This window comes from Oncorhynchus nerka, linkage group LG13 (assembly GCF_034236695.1).
Source record: "Oncorhynchus nerka isolate Pitt River linkage group LG13, Oner_Uvic_2.0, whole genome shotgun sequence".
Taxonomy (NCBI): domain Eukaryota; kingdom Metazoa; phylum Chordata; class Actinopteri; order Salmoniformes; family Salmonidae; genus Oncorhynchus; species Oncorhynchus nerka.
The window spans coordinates 36,880,890-36,897,965 of record NC_088408.1 but is presented as its reverse complement, the minus strand read 5'-3'; the positions used below and the strand labels follow the sequence as shown (position 1 = coordinate 36,897,965).

At 42.5% G+C, this 17,076-nt stretch overlaps 1 protein-coding gene across 6 annotated transcripts in view; it reads left to right on the top strand.

Moving 5' to 3' along the window:
- The window catches only part of lama2 (laminin, alpha 2), a 138,774-nt gene that overhangs the window by 96,767 nt on the left and 24,931 nt on the right, over positions 1-17,076 (top strand). For all 6 annotated transcript variants that reach the window (XM_065026395.1, XM_065026400.1, XM_065026399.1 and 3 more), the window contains 3 exons: positions 7,572-7,714; positions 8,699-8,797; positions 17,074-17,076. The exon at positions 17,074-17,076 is cut by the window's right edge and continues 109 nt beyond it. In XM_065026395.1, coding sequence (XP_064882467.1) covers positions 7,572-7,714; positions 8,699-8,797; positions 17,074-17,076 — 245 coding nt within the window. The remainder of the gene's footprint in view (positions 1-7,571; positions 7,715-8,698; positions 8,798-17,073) is intronic.

Genomic DNA, 17,076 nt, shown 5'->3' with positions numbered 1-17,076 from the left:
AAATCCTCATAAAAATCTGTTTAAGCTAGAGATATCCGTTGTTTTGCATGAGCTGTGTCTCAATCCACCGCATCTGCATTGGCAGGTGGCAGAGCGACAGCTGTGTTTGTCAGACCAGGAGACATCTTGAAAATGTGTCTTCTCACAAAAACGTCTGTAGCCTCCGAACGGTATAATATGACCCCTTTATGGCTAGATGAGACTCTGGTGAACACGTACATGTTGGCTGTTTTGCTCTAGAAAGCCCACAAGCTTCACAAGACTCGTCTGAAGGTTGCCCGGTACCAGTTAAAATAATTTATGGAAATATTTATGAAAGTAGTTTAGTGCCCCAAAAAGTGAAATATGGGTAAAAAAATATATATAAACTGAGCTTTCTTATATCTCTCAAATATAGGACCTGCAGTATGTGACTTGTTTCAGGAAACTAGGCGTATGTCGTGCGTTACTACTTCACAGGAGCGCCATTTGAACGCAAACTTACATTTTTTTATCAAAATGCGTTTTTGGGCAGAAATGCCTTCTGGAACATGTGAACTTTGAACCTGGTTGGTTATCTCCCTGCAGATTCATGCATGGTAGTAACTTTATGAGTTGGGATTATGGTTCATTGTTTGGCTAGCTGGCTACATGTCTAAACAAAAGACTTCACTATGCAAGTAACTATTTCAATAGATCGTTTATGATGTCACTGCAACAACTGTCAATAGATGTAGCTGGTAAATTAGCTCTGGCTATCTATTCCGATTTCAGAGTACTCTCGTCTGAGTGTGCCAGAGCGCAGAATAACTGACCAATTTACCAACGCTCAACACACGTTGAATATGGCCGGTATCAGTAAACTTTGCCAAAAAAGTGTAATTAAATTGTTTCCAGCAGCACAGTTGCAGTCACCAATGCTCTGGATAACATAAAAACAGCCTAACCAGCTCTGCTAGGGCGTGTAAAATGGTCAGGGAGCTGTTATCTTATTTGTGTCTGGAATAAGCTAGCAAGCTAGCCAATGTTAGCCAGTTAGCTCGGGTGCTTGACTGCTGTTGTTAAGTTAGAATTCTTGGATCAACCCTACTTTTCACCCAGAGCGTCCAGTGTGCGCGCTCTGAACGCTGCGAGAGAGAAATGCTCTTAACGAACGGACAATCTGACAACGCTCTCAGTTTATAAACGCCCAGAGCACACTCTGGCACTCCAGATTAAGTTAATGAACACACCCGTTACATTTACGAACACACCCGTAGTATATGCCAGCCTTTAGTTTTGAAATATTTGGAACATAGCCTCACATGTGAATCCTTAAAGAGATGGGTGGGGCTAAAGCTTAAAAGGGTGTGAACGATACTGAATGGGTGTAGACAAAGGTGAGCTCTCCAGTAGGTACCAAAACATTCAAGGGACATTTTCTCAAAAGTGAGGTTACAAGTTTAGCAACTTTCAAAGCAGAATTACTTGTATAATACGTGTATGATATAGCATTTTCTAGCTCTGAGTCTATACTATCTTCAGTTTCTTGGCAATTACTCACATGGAATAACCTTCATTTCTCAGAAAAAGAATAGCCTGAGGAGTTTCAGAAGAAAGTACTTTGTTTCTGGACATTTTGAGACTGTAATGGAACCCACAAATGCTGATGCCCCAGAGACTCAACTAGTCTAAAGAAGGCCAGTTGTATTGCTTCTTTAATGAGAACAACAGTTTTCAGATGTGCTTACATAATTGCAAAAGGGTTTTGTAATGATCAATTAGCCTTTTAAAATTATAAACTTGGATTAGCTAACACAACGTGCCATTGGAACCCAGGAGTGATGATTGCTGATAATGGGCCTCTGTACGCCTATTCCATAAAGAATGAGCCATTTCCAGCTACAATAGTCATTTACAACATTAACAATGTCTACACTGTATTTCTGATCGATTTGATGTTATTTTAATGGACAAAAATGTGATTTTCTTTAAAAAACAACGACATTTCTAAGTGACCCCAAACTTTTGAACGGTAGTGTATATACAAGTATGTGGACACCCCTTCAAATGGATAGTTTTGGCTATTTCAGCCACACCCATTGCTGACACAGGTGTATAGAACCAAGCACTTCAAATGGATAGATTTGGCTATTTCAGCCACACCCATTGCTGACACAGGTGTATAGAACCAAGCACACAGCTGTGAAATCTCCATAGACAAACATTGGCAGTAGAAGGGCCTTGAGTAACGAGTAATGAGTAACGTGTAGAAACCGCCTCCTCAGTTGCAACACACTACGAGATCCAAACTGCCTCTGGAAGCAACGTTAGCACAATAACTGTTTGTCGGAGGGGGCTTCATGAAATGGGTTTCAATGACCGAGCAGCCGCACACAAGCCTAATATCACCCTGCGCAATGCCAAGCAACAGCTGGAGTGGTGTAAAGCTCGCAGCCATTGGACTCTGGAGCATGGGAAAAGCGTTCTCTGGAGTGATTAATCACGCTGCACCATCTGGCAGTCCGATGGACGAATCTGGGTTTGCCGGATTTCAGGAGAACACTACCTGCCCAAATGCATAGTGCCAACTGTAAAGTTTGGTGGAGGAGGAATATTGGTCTTTGGCTGTTTTTCATGGTTCAGCTTAGTTCCAGTGAAGCGAAATCTTAACGCTACAGCATACAATGATATTATATATATATTCTGTGCTTCCAACTTTGTGGCAACAGTTTGGGGAAGGTCCTTCCTGTTTCAGCATGACAATGCCCACTTGTACAAAGCGAGGTCCATAAAGAAATGGTTTGTCAAGACTGGTGTGGAAGAACTTAATTGGCCTGCACAGAGCCCTGACCTCCACCCCATCTAACACCTTTGGAATGAATTGGAATGCAGACTGTGAGCCAGGCCTAATCGCCCTACATCAGTTCCCGACCTCACTAATGGTCTTGTGGCTGAATGGAAGCAAGTCCCTGCAGCAATGTTCCGACATCTAGTGGAAAGCCTTTCCAGAAGAGTGGAGGCTGTTATAGCAGCAAAGGGGGGGCCAACACTATATTAATGCCCATGATTTTGGACTGAGATGTTGGACGAGCAGACGTCCACATACTTTTGGTAATGTAGTGTATGTTGGAAGCTTGTGCAGCAGAGCTTTGTTAACAAAAAAGGAGAAATGAAGTGATCTACGGAAATTTAGAGAGGGCCAGCTGACCTTCTGAATAAGGGTGCAGCGAGTATTAAACCTGTCACCTGTGATAAAGCGAAGTGCGCTATGGTACACTGCATCCAAGGTTTTTAGGTTAGTGGCTGCTGCATTCTGAATAATGGTGCCACCATAATCAAGATCTGTCAGGAAGGTTGCTTGTACAACCTGTTTCCTGCTGTTTAGAGAGGCATGATGTAGTTCTATAAAAGAAGCCTACTTTAAATCTCAGCTTCTTAACTAGCTCATCCATATGTTGTTTAAACTTCAAATGTTTGTCAATCCAAAATCCCAGTTAATCCTCCAATGCCATCTGTGTGTAAACCATCTGAAGAGAATTAGACATGCATTCAGTTTTTCCTGTGTTAAGTATCAATTTCAAATCAACAAGGGCTTTCTGCAAGGCAACACAATCAGATTGCAGCTGGTCAGTAGGGTCAACAGCAGTAGGGTCAACAGCATACAGATGAATGTTACAGGTTTTTGCAGATAGACCAGTATTATTTATATAAATAGTAAAGAAAACAGGTCCTGAAATCTACCCTTGCGGGACACCTTTAGTAATATCAAGGTACCTTGACACCATCAGAAAGCACACATGGTGTCCTGTCTGATAGATAGTTCCCAAACCAATTGCAAGATGCCTGGAATGAGTAGGTGATGGTTGACAGTATCAAAGGCAAGTGTAGCTGCTGAAACAGTGCTATGTCTCGGTCTAAAACCAGACATTAAGAATATAATTTGAAGTTAAAAAGTAAAAAATTAGCTGAGCGTTTGCCAGTGATTGTAATATTTTTGCAAGGCAACATAGTTTAGATATGGGCAAAAGTTATCTAGGTCAGAAGGCCTTTGTGAAGGGGGAGGACATGGGTCGCCTTCCAGATCTTAGAGATAGCGCCAGAAGCAATTTTTGAATAAAAAAAGTGGGTCAAAGGTTATATAATGATGGGGGCAGAAAGCTGCAGTAAAAAGGGATCAAGCTATTCATCTCCTGTGAATTTTTGTACATACATTTTTTGCAAGGCACTTAGTACAAGTACAGCATTGACATAAAATGGTTCACTTTTTTTTAAGAGTGAGTGCTTGGAAGTGCATCATTCTCTGCTATCTGTGTAGAGGTGTATAAAGGACTTTCTTTAGTGGAACTTGAGGTATTTTCAAAAAATATTATTTCAAATATGTGGCCAGCTGAGGCCTAATGGTCATAAAAAGCACCACAACTTTCATTTTTGTCTGTTATGGTACCAGAGGCTGTCATAACCTGCTGGGGTAATGAGGAGGTGGAATTACATTTTTACCACTTTCCAGAATTTAGCTGGAATTTTCCCCACTTTCAGATACACAATTCAAGAATAATGTTGACTTTGCTTTTCTAACCAGAGTAAGACATCTATTTCTCAAATGTCTAAAGGACTGCTAGTCAGAGATAGAATCAGTCAATAGTAGCCTTAGCCCAAGCTAAGTTTATTTCATTTACATTTACATTTACATTTAAGTCATTTAGCAGACGCTCTTATCCAGAGCGCATAAACCATGGGTTAGATCTGCCCTTTACCCTTCATCTTTTATATGGGGCATGCTTATCTGCAGCAGAGTTAACATTTACATTTACATTTAAGTCATTTAGCAGACGCTCTTATCCAGAGCGACTTACAAATTGGTGCATTCACCTTATGACATCCAGTTAAAAAGAGAGGACACACCCAATCATGCAACCCCAGGTCATACAGGAAATGTTGCTTATTGAAAGTTCAAAAATGTATTTTTGTAATAATGCGCAAACAAAATGTTGGTAGTTTAGTATCTCTAATGAAGACGATGGTCACTGAGCTCGTTAGCAAAGATTCCAATGGCTGTATACTTATGAGGGGCGTTTGTCAGAAAGAGTAGATTTTTCAGGCTGTTTTAAGTTGGGGCAGGTTGGTTTAGTTATCAGTTGAGTTCAATTTAGCTCAGTGTAAATATCTTTCAGTTTATCTGATACTGGTATCAACCAATCCAGGTTAAAATCCGATCATTTGCTTTGAGCAATTGGCAGGGCCGAGGGAGACAATGTACAACAGGCTATATTATATATATCCCACGGCAGACAACATGTTATCCCAAGTGCCAATCCCAAAGTAAACAAAGAGGGTATATATTTTTTATTATTTTTTATTTCTAGATTTGTCAAAAAATAAGTCGAAGTTATCAAAGGTTCATTTGTAACATTGTTTGCGCTTGAATTATTGTAATTTCTTTGAGACTACATGTTATCATACTTCAGGCAATGAATTGTACTGTATGTTTTAGATTCAATTCTGTAGGCTACGGTGCCAACTAACCTGGCAAGCTGACTATCTGAAATAATGTCTAGCTGTTTCCAGTCGTGGACTCTAGCAGGTTTCCTGAAGCAGTGATGGTAGTCCATTGCTTGTTAGATACAGTATGTCAGATGATTCAGGTGAAACTGATTTGCTGCATGTTGTCTTGCCTTTGGGGAGGGTAACAGGATTTGCATGTATTTCATGCAGTGTGTGCATTTTGAAGTGTTTTATGACAAACTCTCACATTCACAGGATGTGTGCTCTCTTACTGTGTGGATTGTCAGGCCTTCCTCCTGTATAACAGCGGGTCTATAAAAAAAAAATCATTTTCTGACATGTTAATTTCTCAACTCAATTTTTTATGTGGCAAAATTCAGGAGAAATTCGAAGAATATGATAAATTCACACATGGCTTGTTGATTGTAGTGGTGTGTGTGCGTGTGTGTACTGTGTGTGTTTTGTTTCTCGTCGCTTGTGGCATGTCGAACACTCATAATGGGCTGCCAAAAGCCGTTTCACACTGTGTTAAATTTCACGCTCGAGATCCCTTCCCCCAGTGCTGCTCCTGTCTAATCTCAAACCAGCACAGAAACTCCAGGATTCTCCAAAGCCTAAAGCGTAGAGGATAGAGGACGGCTACCTTGAAGGGTTTTCAAAGAGTGGTTGTGTCTTTTGAAAGAGCGCTGGTGTGTGTGGGGGAATGGGATGAAACTAAACTAAACAAGGTGAAGGAGGAGGAAGCTGGGGTTCAACCCGTTCCACCATGTCGCTCAGATTTAAAAAGCACTTCTCCTAGACTTTGTCCTCTTTTCCAGTGCTAACATAGTCGCCCTTGTACATACCCCACATGAAAGTGTATAGTATACTATGGTATAAATACTATAGTATTCACAGTATAATTTTTGCCGACTTTAGTGTAGTATCACCTGTAATGTTTTTGTGGGCATGTATTTATTGTAGTATACTGTAGTATTCATAGTTAACTATAGAATAAATTCTGTAGTAAAATAAAACTGTAGTATATACTGTAGTAATTCATGTAATATTTTTACACACTGTAGTTTACTGTCGTATTTACTGTAGTGTTTTTGCAGACATTACTATAGTATTTACTATAGTGTTTTGTTTGACTATCTTTGACATAGAAGTGGAGGCCTACTGGAAAAATACAAAACTAGCACATTTTCCATAAACTGTAGGCAGGTAGGACTGGGGTCTGAACAGATAGTTCAGAGCTTCTGCTTTTTTCTATAGCCTGTAGGGAACACAATATATGGTATATACTTGGCGTGTAAAGTTTCTCACTTACGGGTGGCACAAATTGGGATATGGAGAACTGGAATGGGCAAGGTATACCCAAATTAAATACTGTAGTGTTTACTAAAAAGTGTAGTGTTTTTGCAGATTGTAGTGTTTTTGCAGACATTACTGTAGTATTTATTATACTATTCTACAGTATACTACTACATTCTATAGTAAGTACTACACATGATCGAGGGATACTACAGTGTGTAATATAGTATTCTACAGTATACTACAATTTACTACAGAATTCTATAGTAAGTGCTGTAGTATATATACGGCGGCAGGGTAGCCTAGTGGTTAGAGTGTTGGACTAGTAACCGGAAGGTTGCAAGTTCAAATCCCTAAGCTGAAAAGGTACAAATCTGTCGTTCTGCCCCTGAACAGACAGTTAACCCACTGTTCCTAGGCCGTCATTGAAAATAAGAATTTGTTCTTAACTGACTAGTATTTTTTTCATGCGTGACAGTACATGTCCCTTTGGTAGAGATGTTGCCAGGCAACAAGCTACCATTAGCATCCCCATGCCCTTGGGGTTGACCCTTTGACCCCAAGCAGAGTGTCTTGGTGTCCCAATGAGAGACTGTCCCAGTGTCCCCCATATACACACCCACACACAGCTTCAGAGCTCAGTGTCACCCTGACCACACACGTTAGCTGGGATTATTATATGATTCTCTGAACGAGCCTGAACGCTCTCTAATGGTTTTAATTGGTGTCATTAGAGACCACTCGTCATTAGAGGTTTCTAACTGCCATGGTGTGTGTGTGTGCGTGTTGATGTCGGTGTGTGTGTGTTACAGCCTGCGATGATGACTGTGCCGGGCTCCTCATCAGAGATATGGATAGACTGCATCGTATCATCACCAGTGTCAACCTCACCACCCCTCTGCCACCGCCCTACAAAGTCCTCTACCGGTTTGAGAACATGACGCAGGAACTCAAGGTGAATAGAAGGCACCCAAACACTTCCTTTAGTGTTCACCTTTGCTCCAAAGAGCGAGTACTACAATATTCCTGTATTAGACAAATCTACGATATCTAGATTCCTAAGATCACGTTTGTCTCTGGAGGCCTACATTAAATTTGGCGTGTTTGTTTACTCACACTAGTGAGTACCTGACTGAATTGCTAAGATGAACAGAATCAGTTGTGATTAAGTTGCCCACATGGACAAGGTGCTGTGTAAATATCTCTCAGCTGTTAGTGTCTCAGGGGGCGGGACGTGGAGCCCGGCTCACACCCCGGTTTCAAACACTCCTCATATCCCCTTCAGACAATACCATAGCTCCACTCCGTTCAGCTAACGGCATCCACCTCTCTCTCACACACAAAGAACAAAGACACAAACACCACACTCTGTAACAGTGATATAACAGTGATATATTACACAAACAGTGGCATTCAAACGCATCTCAGTGGTGCCATAACAATAGTGCATTTCCCTCAAATCCTCGGAAAGCAGAGGAGATGGAGCTGGAGATATAAGGCACAACAAAGATGCAGATTATTGCTAAAGGGCATCGTGAGGGGGGCCAATGAAGACATCACTTGATTGCTACCCTCGTGTGGAAAGCCAGATCATTGGCTCAAGCTGCGTTTTTGGAGTCCACTGAGCTAGATGCCCTTTTCCAGCTGCTGGTGCTCTGCTCCTTATAGGCCTGTGAGGAGATGTCTGGCAGGAGCCCTCCTGGCATAACACTGATGAATTGGGCTGGGGTGGATGGTTAAATACAGGGTATCGAGGCTCTGCTCACACCTCACTCCCCAGACCCATGGTGATTTAAACAGTAGATGACCTTTCTGCCTAATGCCCCATTCTGACATTCTCCCCTGTGTGTGTGTGTGTGTGTGTGTGTGTGTGTGTGTGTGTGTGTGTGTGTGTGTGTGTGTGTGTGTGTGTGTGTGTGTGTGTGTGTCTTCCACACAGCACATGCTCTCGCCACAGAATTCGCCGGAGAGGCGCCTGCAGCTGGCCGACAGTAACCTGGGCAGCCTGGTGACAGAGATGGATGATCTGCTGAGTCGGGTAGGTAGGACACTCAGGCCAGGCTGACACTGTCCACTCCTGAGTTCCCAGGGGCGGGCACTACTGTCCCTGTGGCCACTATGTGGCTGTCCTGGCTCCCTCATCACAGTCTAGTAAAGGGGTCAACTGAAACTGGACCATCTCAATTCATAAAGCCGTCAAAAGACAGCCTTGTATGTACGTTTACAATAATTAGTGTGAAAGATATAGGCAGTTGTGAGTGAAGGTTTTTATTTATTTTCTAAAAACAATTGGAATGACAAGGTTAGTCAATCAATATTTTGATTGATGTTAGGTCATAGGTCAGCTTTCAATTGATACATTCAGTCACAAAAAAAGTGAGCATTACGACAATAGATTGTTTTGCTTCTTTTTCTCAAATTAATCTGTCATTAAAAGAAAGATATCAACTTCAAGTGAGGACAGGAACCCGAGGACTGAAAACAGATGAATACTTTTGTATTTAACTTTGAGATACCGGTTCCAGCAAGGTTTTCTTTGTGTCTGAGAACATAGAATGTTCTGTTGCAGAAAGATCCTTGGATAGACAAAAAAAGAAAGAAAAGATATCTAATGTAAAATATACTGTGTCTGTAAAATGTATATACTGTAGTATGTGTAAGCTAAAAGTATAAGCCTAAGTATTGTTGTCTATTAGATTACCCTAATTAGGGGAGGGGTGGTAGGGTTACGAGAAAATAATAAAGAAGGAAAATATATTTAATATATTTACAAAAATACAAAATGTATATATATACGTATATGGGGGATTGGAAAGGATGCGGACAATTACATTGCTAGAAGCCACAATCTATGTGCATTATTAAAGCTGATCAAAATATCCTTGGATCGAGCTTTCTCTGTTAACAACAAACTATCCACACTCTATAAAAGACATGTACTTCTCCTTTTTCTGACAAAAAAAGAAATACATTCTGACATTGATGTTTTCCCTGATTCTGTCCTCATAACTCAATAGGCATTCAAGACCACTTCGTTATGTTGCCTGTTAAAGTACATTTAAAGCTACTTTAACAGTACCTCCTCCAAGTTGTAAATCACCTGCTGAGCATCTTGTGTTGTTCCTCGCTAAAAACAAAGATGCGTAGTGTCTTTCAACCTTGGTTATTGTAAAGAATTCATTCATTTTCTTTGACACTGGTTCTTTGTGTATTCATGGACTTTCTCTGTTGATTCGTACACACAGGAACAGTATATACCGATTGACCTTGTCAGGCCAGTAGTGTGAGGCCTCACACATTTTTTTTGATACCCCTACCCAAGGTATAACAAAACACAACCATGTTTTTCCATATCTCCAAGGTCTCCCATATATGAAATGGATGGTTGTGTAAAATTATTTTACTGCAAAAGTGGTTAAATTGATAGATATTTGGACACATCCCCTAAACTAAAACAGTACAGAATAATGCCTTGCTGGAGGAGGGGTAGGTCATGTAACCAAATATCGCACGCTCTGATATTGCTAAAATGTGGAATATAAGTAGGCAGTTGTCTGCCCTAAATACACAAACAAACAGCATTAGGATATTTTCATGCATCTTGGAAATATTGGCCTGTAAACACACAGATACAATAGGCGGAAATATCAACTATGAATATACCATTTACATTTTAGTCATGTAGCAGACGCTCTTGTCCAGAGCGACATACAGTTAGTCCAAGATAGCTGGGTGAGACAACCATATATCTCACTCATAGTAAGTACATTTTTCCTCAATAAAGCAACTATCAGCAAAGTCGGTGCTAGTGGGGGGGTTAAGTGACAGTTTTAGTTCACAAAACATCTTTTTTGAGGAGGGGATCCGAAGGGGGATGCTGTGGGATTATTTAAGATACTCTTTGAAGAGGTAGGGTTTCAGATGTTTTCGGAAGATGGGCAGGGATTCTGCTGTCCTAGCTTCTGCTATTCCACCATTGGTGTACCAGGACAGAGACTAGCTTTGACTGGACTGAGCGGGAGATGCCCTCCCGTAGGGGAGGGCCAAGAGACCAGAGATGTAGGGTTTGAACATAGCCTGAAGGTAGGGATGGGCAGTTCCTCTTGCTGCTCCGTAGGCAAGTACCATAGTCTTGTAATTGATGCGAGCTTCGACTGGAAGCCAGTGGAGTGTGTGGTGGAGCGGGATGACATGGGAGATCTTGGGAAGGTTGAACACCAGGTCGGACTGCAGCGTTCCTGATAAATTGCAGGGGTTTAATGGCACAAGCGGGGAGCTCAGCCAACAGCGAGTTGCAGTAGTGCAGACAGGAGATGAAGTGCCTGGTATAGGACCTGTACCGCTTCCTGTGTGATGCAGGGTCGTACTCTATGGATGTTGTAGAGCAACACAAACAAAAGCATTTCGCTACACCCGCAATAATCAATCAAATCAAATTGTATTTGTCACATGCGCCAAATACAACAGGTGTAGACCTTACAGTGAAATGCTTACTTACAAGCCTTTAACCAACAATGCAGTTTTAAGAAAAATAAGTGTTAAGTAAAAAATAGATAAGTACAGTTTTTTAAATAAAAGTAACAAATGACTAAAGAGCAGCAGTAAAATAACAGTAGCGAGGCTATAAACAGGGTGTATCGGTACAGAGTCAATGTGCAGGGGCACAGGTTAGTCGAGGTAATTGAGTTAAAGTGACTATGCATAGATAATAAACAGAGAGTAGCAGCAGTGTAAAAGAGGGGGTGGGGCAATGCAAATAGTCTGGGTAGCCATTTGATTAGCTATTCAGGAGTCTTATGGCTTGGGGGTATTTGGCACTCCAGTACCACTCGCCGTGCGGTAGCAGAGAGAACAGTCTATGACTAGGGTGGCTGGAGTCTTTGACAATTATTAGGGCCGTCCTCTGACACCACCTGGTATAGAGATCCTGGATAGCTGGAAGCTTGGCCCCAGTGATGTTCTGGGCCGTACGCACTACCCTCTGTAGTGCCTTGCTTTTGGAGGCCGAGCAGTTGCCATATCAGGCAGTGATGCAACCTGTCAGGATGCTCTCGATGGTACAGCTGTAGAACTTTTTGAGGATCTGAGGACCCATGCCAAATCATTTCAGTCTCCTGAGGGGGAATAGGCTTTGTCGTGCCCTCTTCACGACTGTCTTTGTGTGTTTGGACCATGATAGTTTGTTGGTGATGTGGACAAAGAGGAACTTGGTCTCTGACCTCCTCCCTATAGGCTGTCTCATCATTGTCGGTGATCAAGCCTACCACTGTTGTGTCATCGGCAAACTTAATGATGGTGTTGGAGTCATGCCCGGGTGAACATTGAGTACAGGAGGGGACTGAGCACGCACCCCTAGGGGGACCCCGTGTTGAGGATCAGCATGGCGGATATGTTGTTACCTACCCTCACCACGTGGGGGTGGCCCGTCAGGAAGTCCAGGATCCAGTTGCAGAGGGAGGTGTTTAGTCCCAGGGTCCCATGTTTTAAAGTAATGATGGACTGTCATTTCTCTTTGTTTATTCTAGCTCTACTTGCCATAATATGAACTTGGTCTTTTACCAGATATGGCTATCTTCTGTATACCACCCCTACCTTGTCACAACACACCTGATTGGCTCAAACGCATTAAGAAGGAAAGAAATTCCACAAATTAACTATTAACAAGGCACACCTGTTAATTTAAATGAATTCCAGGTGACTACCTCATAAAGCTGGTTGAGAGAATGCCAACATTGTGCAAAGCTGTCATCAAGGCAAAGGGTGGCTACTTTGAAGAATCTAACAAATAAAATATATTTTGGTTTAACACTTTTTTCTGTTTACTACATGATTACATATGTGTTAATTCATAGTTTTGATGTCTTCACTATTATTCTACAATGTAGAAAATAGTAAAAAATAAAGAAAAACCATTGAATGAGTAGGTGTGTCCAAACTTTTGACTGGGACTATACATCCCTCATTTTCCTCACTGAAACTAAGTGTGCAAGGTTGATTCAAAGTCTCTGAGGTGACCAGGACATGAGTGTGCCCTAACAGGGTGAGAAGACAAAGTAGCCAGTGGTGGTTGTAGTTCTGGGGCCTGACCAGTTTGCACAGTTAACTGGTCATTCGGGGCAAGCTGTAGCGACAATGGTATTATCCTTCCCGTATGTCTGGCGGAGTATTGGGGCTTTGAGATGATCCGTTTCCATTTCGCTGTAGGCAATCAGCAGATGCAGCTTGCATACCAACGAGACCCCATTGACTAACAACTGGAATGTTATCCCTACCTGAATGATGCCGGGGATACTGTGGCGTACTCCTGCAGGTCACGTCCTACATGTTAGGCTTTATATTCATTTTGGAAGTCAGGTAGGATGATAGTATGGCCGTTCTAGACTGGGGCACGCCCAGCAGGAGATGTGATGAGTAACAGCACCTGTGACGGTAACCTCAGGTTACTTAGAGGTTAGTTAGAGTGTAGCTGGATCATAGACTATGACTGAAAAGCGTTGGTTGTGAGGGACATAGCACAGCTCCACACCCATGTACATTTGACGATGATCCCTGGGCGTCGATGGACAGTAAAAGGTTTGCAGAGGAGGTGGAGATGATCAAGCAACTGTCTCACAGTCAATCCCCAGCCAACATAAACTATCATATATACAGCAAGTTTTACCATCCCAATGTGCATCTTGTTTAGCCATAAATGGCATATGTCCTTATAGAGATGTTGGGAATACTGCAGATTCCCAGACCAATGCATGAGTCACCCCAGCAGGAAAGCCCAGTACAGGTGTCAAATGGGCTGGCCAGCCAGGGTTGGTAGCAAAATGGGTACATATGAGGACAGTGAACGCCAGAAATTTCCAGACAGCATTTTGCATATTGAATGGCCTACTGACATGTGGCAGTCTATTTCCATGGTGTCTCTGTCTCTAGTAACTGCCTGGGAAGCAGACTGATTGTGGAGTGGGCTTATCAATGAGAGTTCTGGGAGGTTAAGGATGGCACTGACATTGGAGAGGTGCAATTCCTATGACATATGAAGGCCCAATAAGATGGCATTGACTGTCAGGTTGGGTTGGATCATTGTAGTGAACACCTGCCTTATGCGCTTGTCGTGTGTGGTTTGCACCTTCACCCACACACCGTGATGACGCCAAGTCAACACTGCAACTCCAGGGCAGACAGCCAGGACGGTGGACATGATTGTCGGGAAGAAGCAATGTGCCGGCTCAACCCAAACACGATAAGAGTGCATCGAACCATTCCAATGTGCATCACAAATGCAGTGAGCCAGCAGAAGGCCTTGTTGGATTCAGGCAGACGTATTGGACTAGCAATTAATCAAAGCTCAATTCTGAATGGTAAGGAGGCGACTTAAAGGAGAACTTCACCCAAAAACGATCTTTTGGTACTTGTTTCATTAGTCCATTGTTGATATGCACTGAGTGTACAAAACATTAGGAACAGCTTCCTAATATTGAGTTGCACCTTCTTTTGCCCTCAGAACAGCCTAAATTTGTTGGGGCATGGACTCTACTAAGGGGCAAAAAAGGGCACCACAGTGATGCTGGCCCATGTTGACTCCAATGCTTCCCACAGTTCTGTCAAGTAGGCTGGATATTCTTTGGGTGGTGGACCATTCTTGATGCATACAGAAAACTGATGAGCGTGGAAAAACACACATACACAATCCATGTCTCAATTGTCTCAAGGCTTAAACATCCTACTTTAACCTGTCTCCTCCCCTTCATCTACAGTACACTGAAGTGGATTTAACAGGGGGCATCAATAAGGGATCATAGCTTTCACCTGGGTTCACCTGGTCAGTCTATGTCATGGAAAGAGCAGGTGTTCCTAAGGTTTTAGACACTCAGTGTAGTACCAAAAGTGTTTTGCGTCTTAGCAATCAGTGCAGCATTTTGCATAATATGATGCAAAATGCATCACACCAGCTGTATTTCTGTATTTCGAAAGTTACATATCTTGAAAACTTGATTGCTGCCATACAAAAATGGAAATATAGTGTATCAATAATAGACTAATGATGGGGTGGAGTTTTCCCTGCAGGGGCAAGTTATATCACAGTGGGGGCAAGTTATATCACAGCGGGGGCAAGTTATATCACAGCGGGGCAAGTTATATCACAGCGGGGCAAAGTTATATCACAGTGGGGGCAAGTTATATCAAGTTATATCACAGCGGGGCAAGTTATATCACAGTGGGGGCAAGTTATATCACAGTGGGGGCAAGTTATATCACAGTGGGGCATATCACAGCGGGGCAAGTTATATCACAGTTATATCACAGTGGGGGCAAGTTATATCACAGTTATATCACAGGGGGCAAGTTATATCACAGTGGGGGCAAGTTATATCACAGTGGGGGCAAGTTATATCACAGTGGGGCATATCACAGTGGGGGCAAGTTATATCACAGCGGGGGCAAGTTATATCACAGCGGGGGCAAGTTATATCACAGTGGGGGCAAGTTATATCACAGTGGGGGCAGTTATATCACAGGGGGGGCAAGTTATATCACAGCAAGTTATATCACAGTGGGGCAAGTTATATCACAGCGGGGCAAGTTATATCACAGCGGGGGCAAGTTATATCACAGTGGGGGCAAGTTATATCACAGTGGGGGCAAGTTATATCACAGTGGGGGCAAGTTATATCACAGCGGGGGCAAGTTATATCACAGCGGGGGCAAGTTATATCACAGCGGGGGCAAGTTATATCACAGTGGGGGCAAGTTATATCACAGTTATATCACAGTGGGGGCAAGTTATATCACAGTGGGGGCAAGTTATATCACAGTGGGGGCAAGTTATATCACAGTGGGGCACAGTTATATCACAGTGGGGGCAAGTTATATCACAGCGGGGGCAAGTTATATCGCAGCGGGGGCAAGTTATATCACAGTGGGGGCAAGTTATATCACAGTGGGGGAAAGTTATATCACAGTGGGGGCAAGTTGTCGAGCTAGGGAGAGGGTGTCAGAGTCCAGGGTTGGATTCTCTTTCCTTTCGTTGGAGCCTCCCTGTTGCCTCACTGATTCTCAAAGATGCTCGTGTCTTGGAATGCTTCGTGTTGCCATGCCAACAGAACACTTCCTTTTTATACTGTATATCCAGACAATGGTGTTTGAATGTGTATGGTGGGAATATTGACTTCTTAACATAGTTCAAGTACACACAAATATTATTGAGTACAAGTACAGTACACAAATCTGAAAAATGTATCTCATTTTAAACATGCACAGATATGCACGTGTTTAAACCACCGTTTCATGGTAATGTGGCAGCCATATTGGGATTTTGGATGCCATATTGATTTGGAGTCAAGTCTAGCGGGGCCGTCTAATGTAATTGCAAGAGTGGAGGCGAAACATATCAAATCCACAGAGGAACCTTTGACTGGAAAAAAAAGGACCGTTTTCATTCAGTGTCTGAGCCCACTTGCCTTAGAGCTGATAACAACATACACAACATGTTCAACTGTATCCGAATTTGAGTAATATCAGTGTTAACCATTTTGGGTTGCATGAGCATTGTTCTGCACTTTGAGTTTAGGGGGTGTTTTCCTTAGAGCCAATTACAATAGCCAGCCATCATCAAAAAAACATGCTTTAATATATGTATATTTGTCAGGCAGGACCATACAGCACTGAGAGCTTGGAAATGTGTAACCTGCTATGGGCCGGTTTACCAGAAACGGATTACCAGACTGAAGTTTTCATTCATCTTAAATATTAATCATTGATATTTCCGCCGATTATATCTGTGTGTTTACAGGCCTATATTTCCAAACTGCTTTAATGTTTGTTTGTGTATGCAGGGCAGACAATTAACTACTTGTATTTCACATATTAGCAATATCAGAGCTTGCAATATTGGGTTACATGGGCTTATGTTGCCCCCCCCCCCCCCCCTTCCTCCTCCTCTTCCTCTAGCAAGGTATAATTCTGCACTGTCTGAGTTAAGGGGGTATGTCACAACATAACAGCTTTTGCAGTAAAATATGTTTATACAACCATTCATTCCATTTATGGCTGCTTGAATCCCTCAATCATTATTTTTTTAATCTATAGAGCATTTCTGAAAGGTCTGACTGATGGTTATGAAATAGGTTTGTTTGACCAGGTACTCTGAGGCTGTCCATTGTTAGACCATAGGGGGCCACGGGATTCAGGATTGGAAACGGGCAATCAAGGGTGCATCTTGAATGAACACGGAACACTGGCCCATCCTGGATTGGTTTATCTCTCGCCATCAGTTCATGTCCATCCAACTGATTGAGTGTGTGTGTGTGTGTTCTTGCTCAGGCG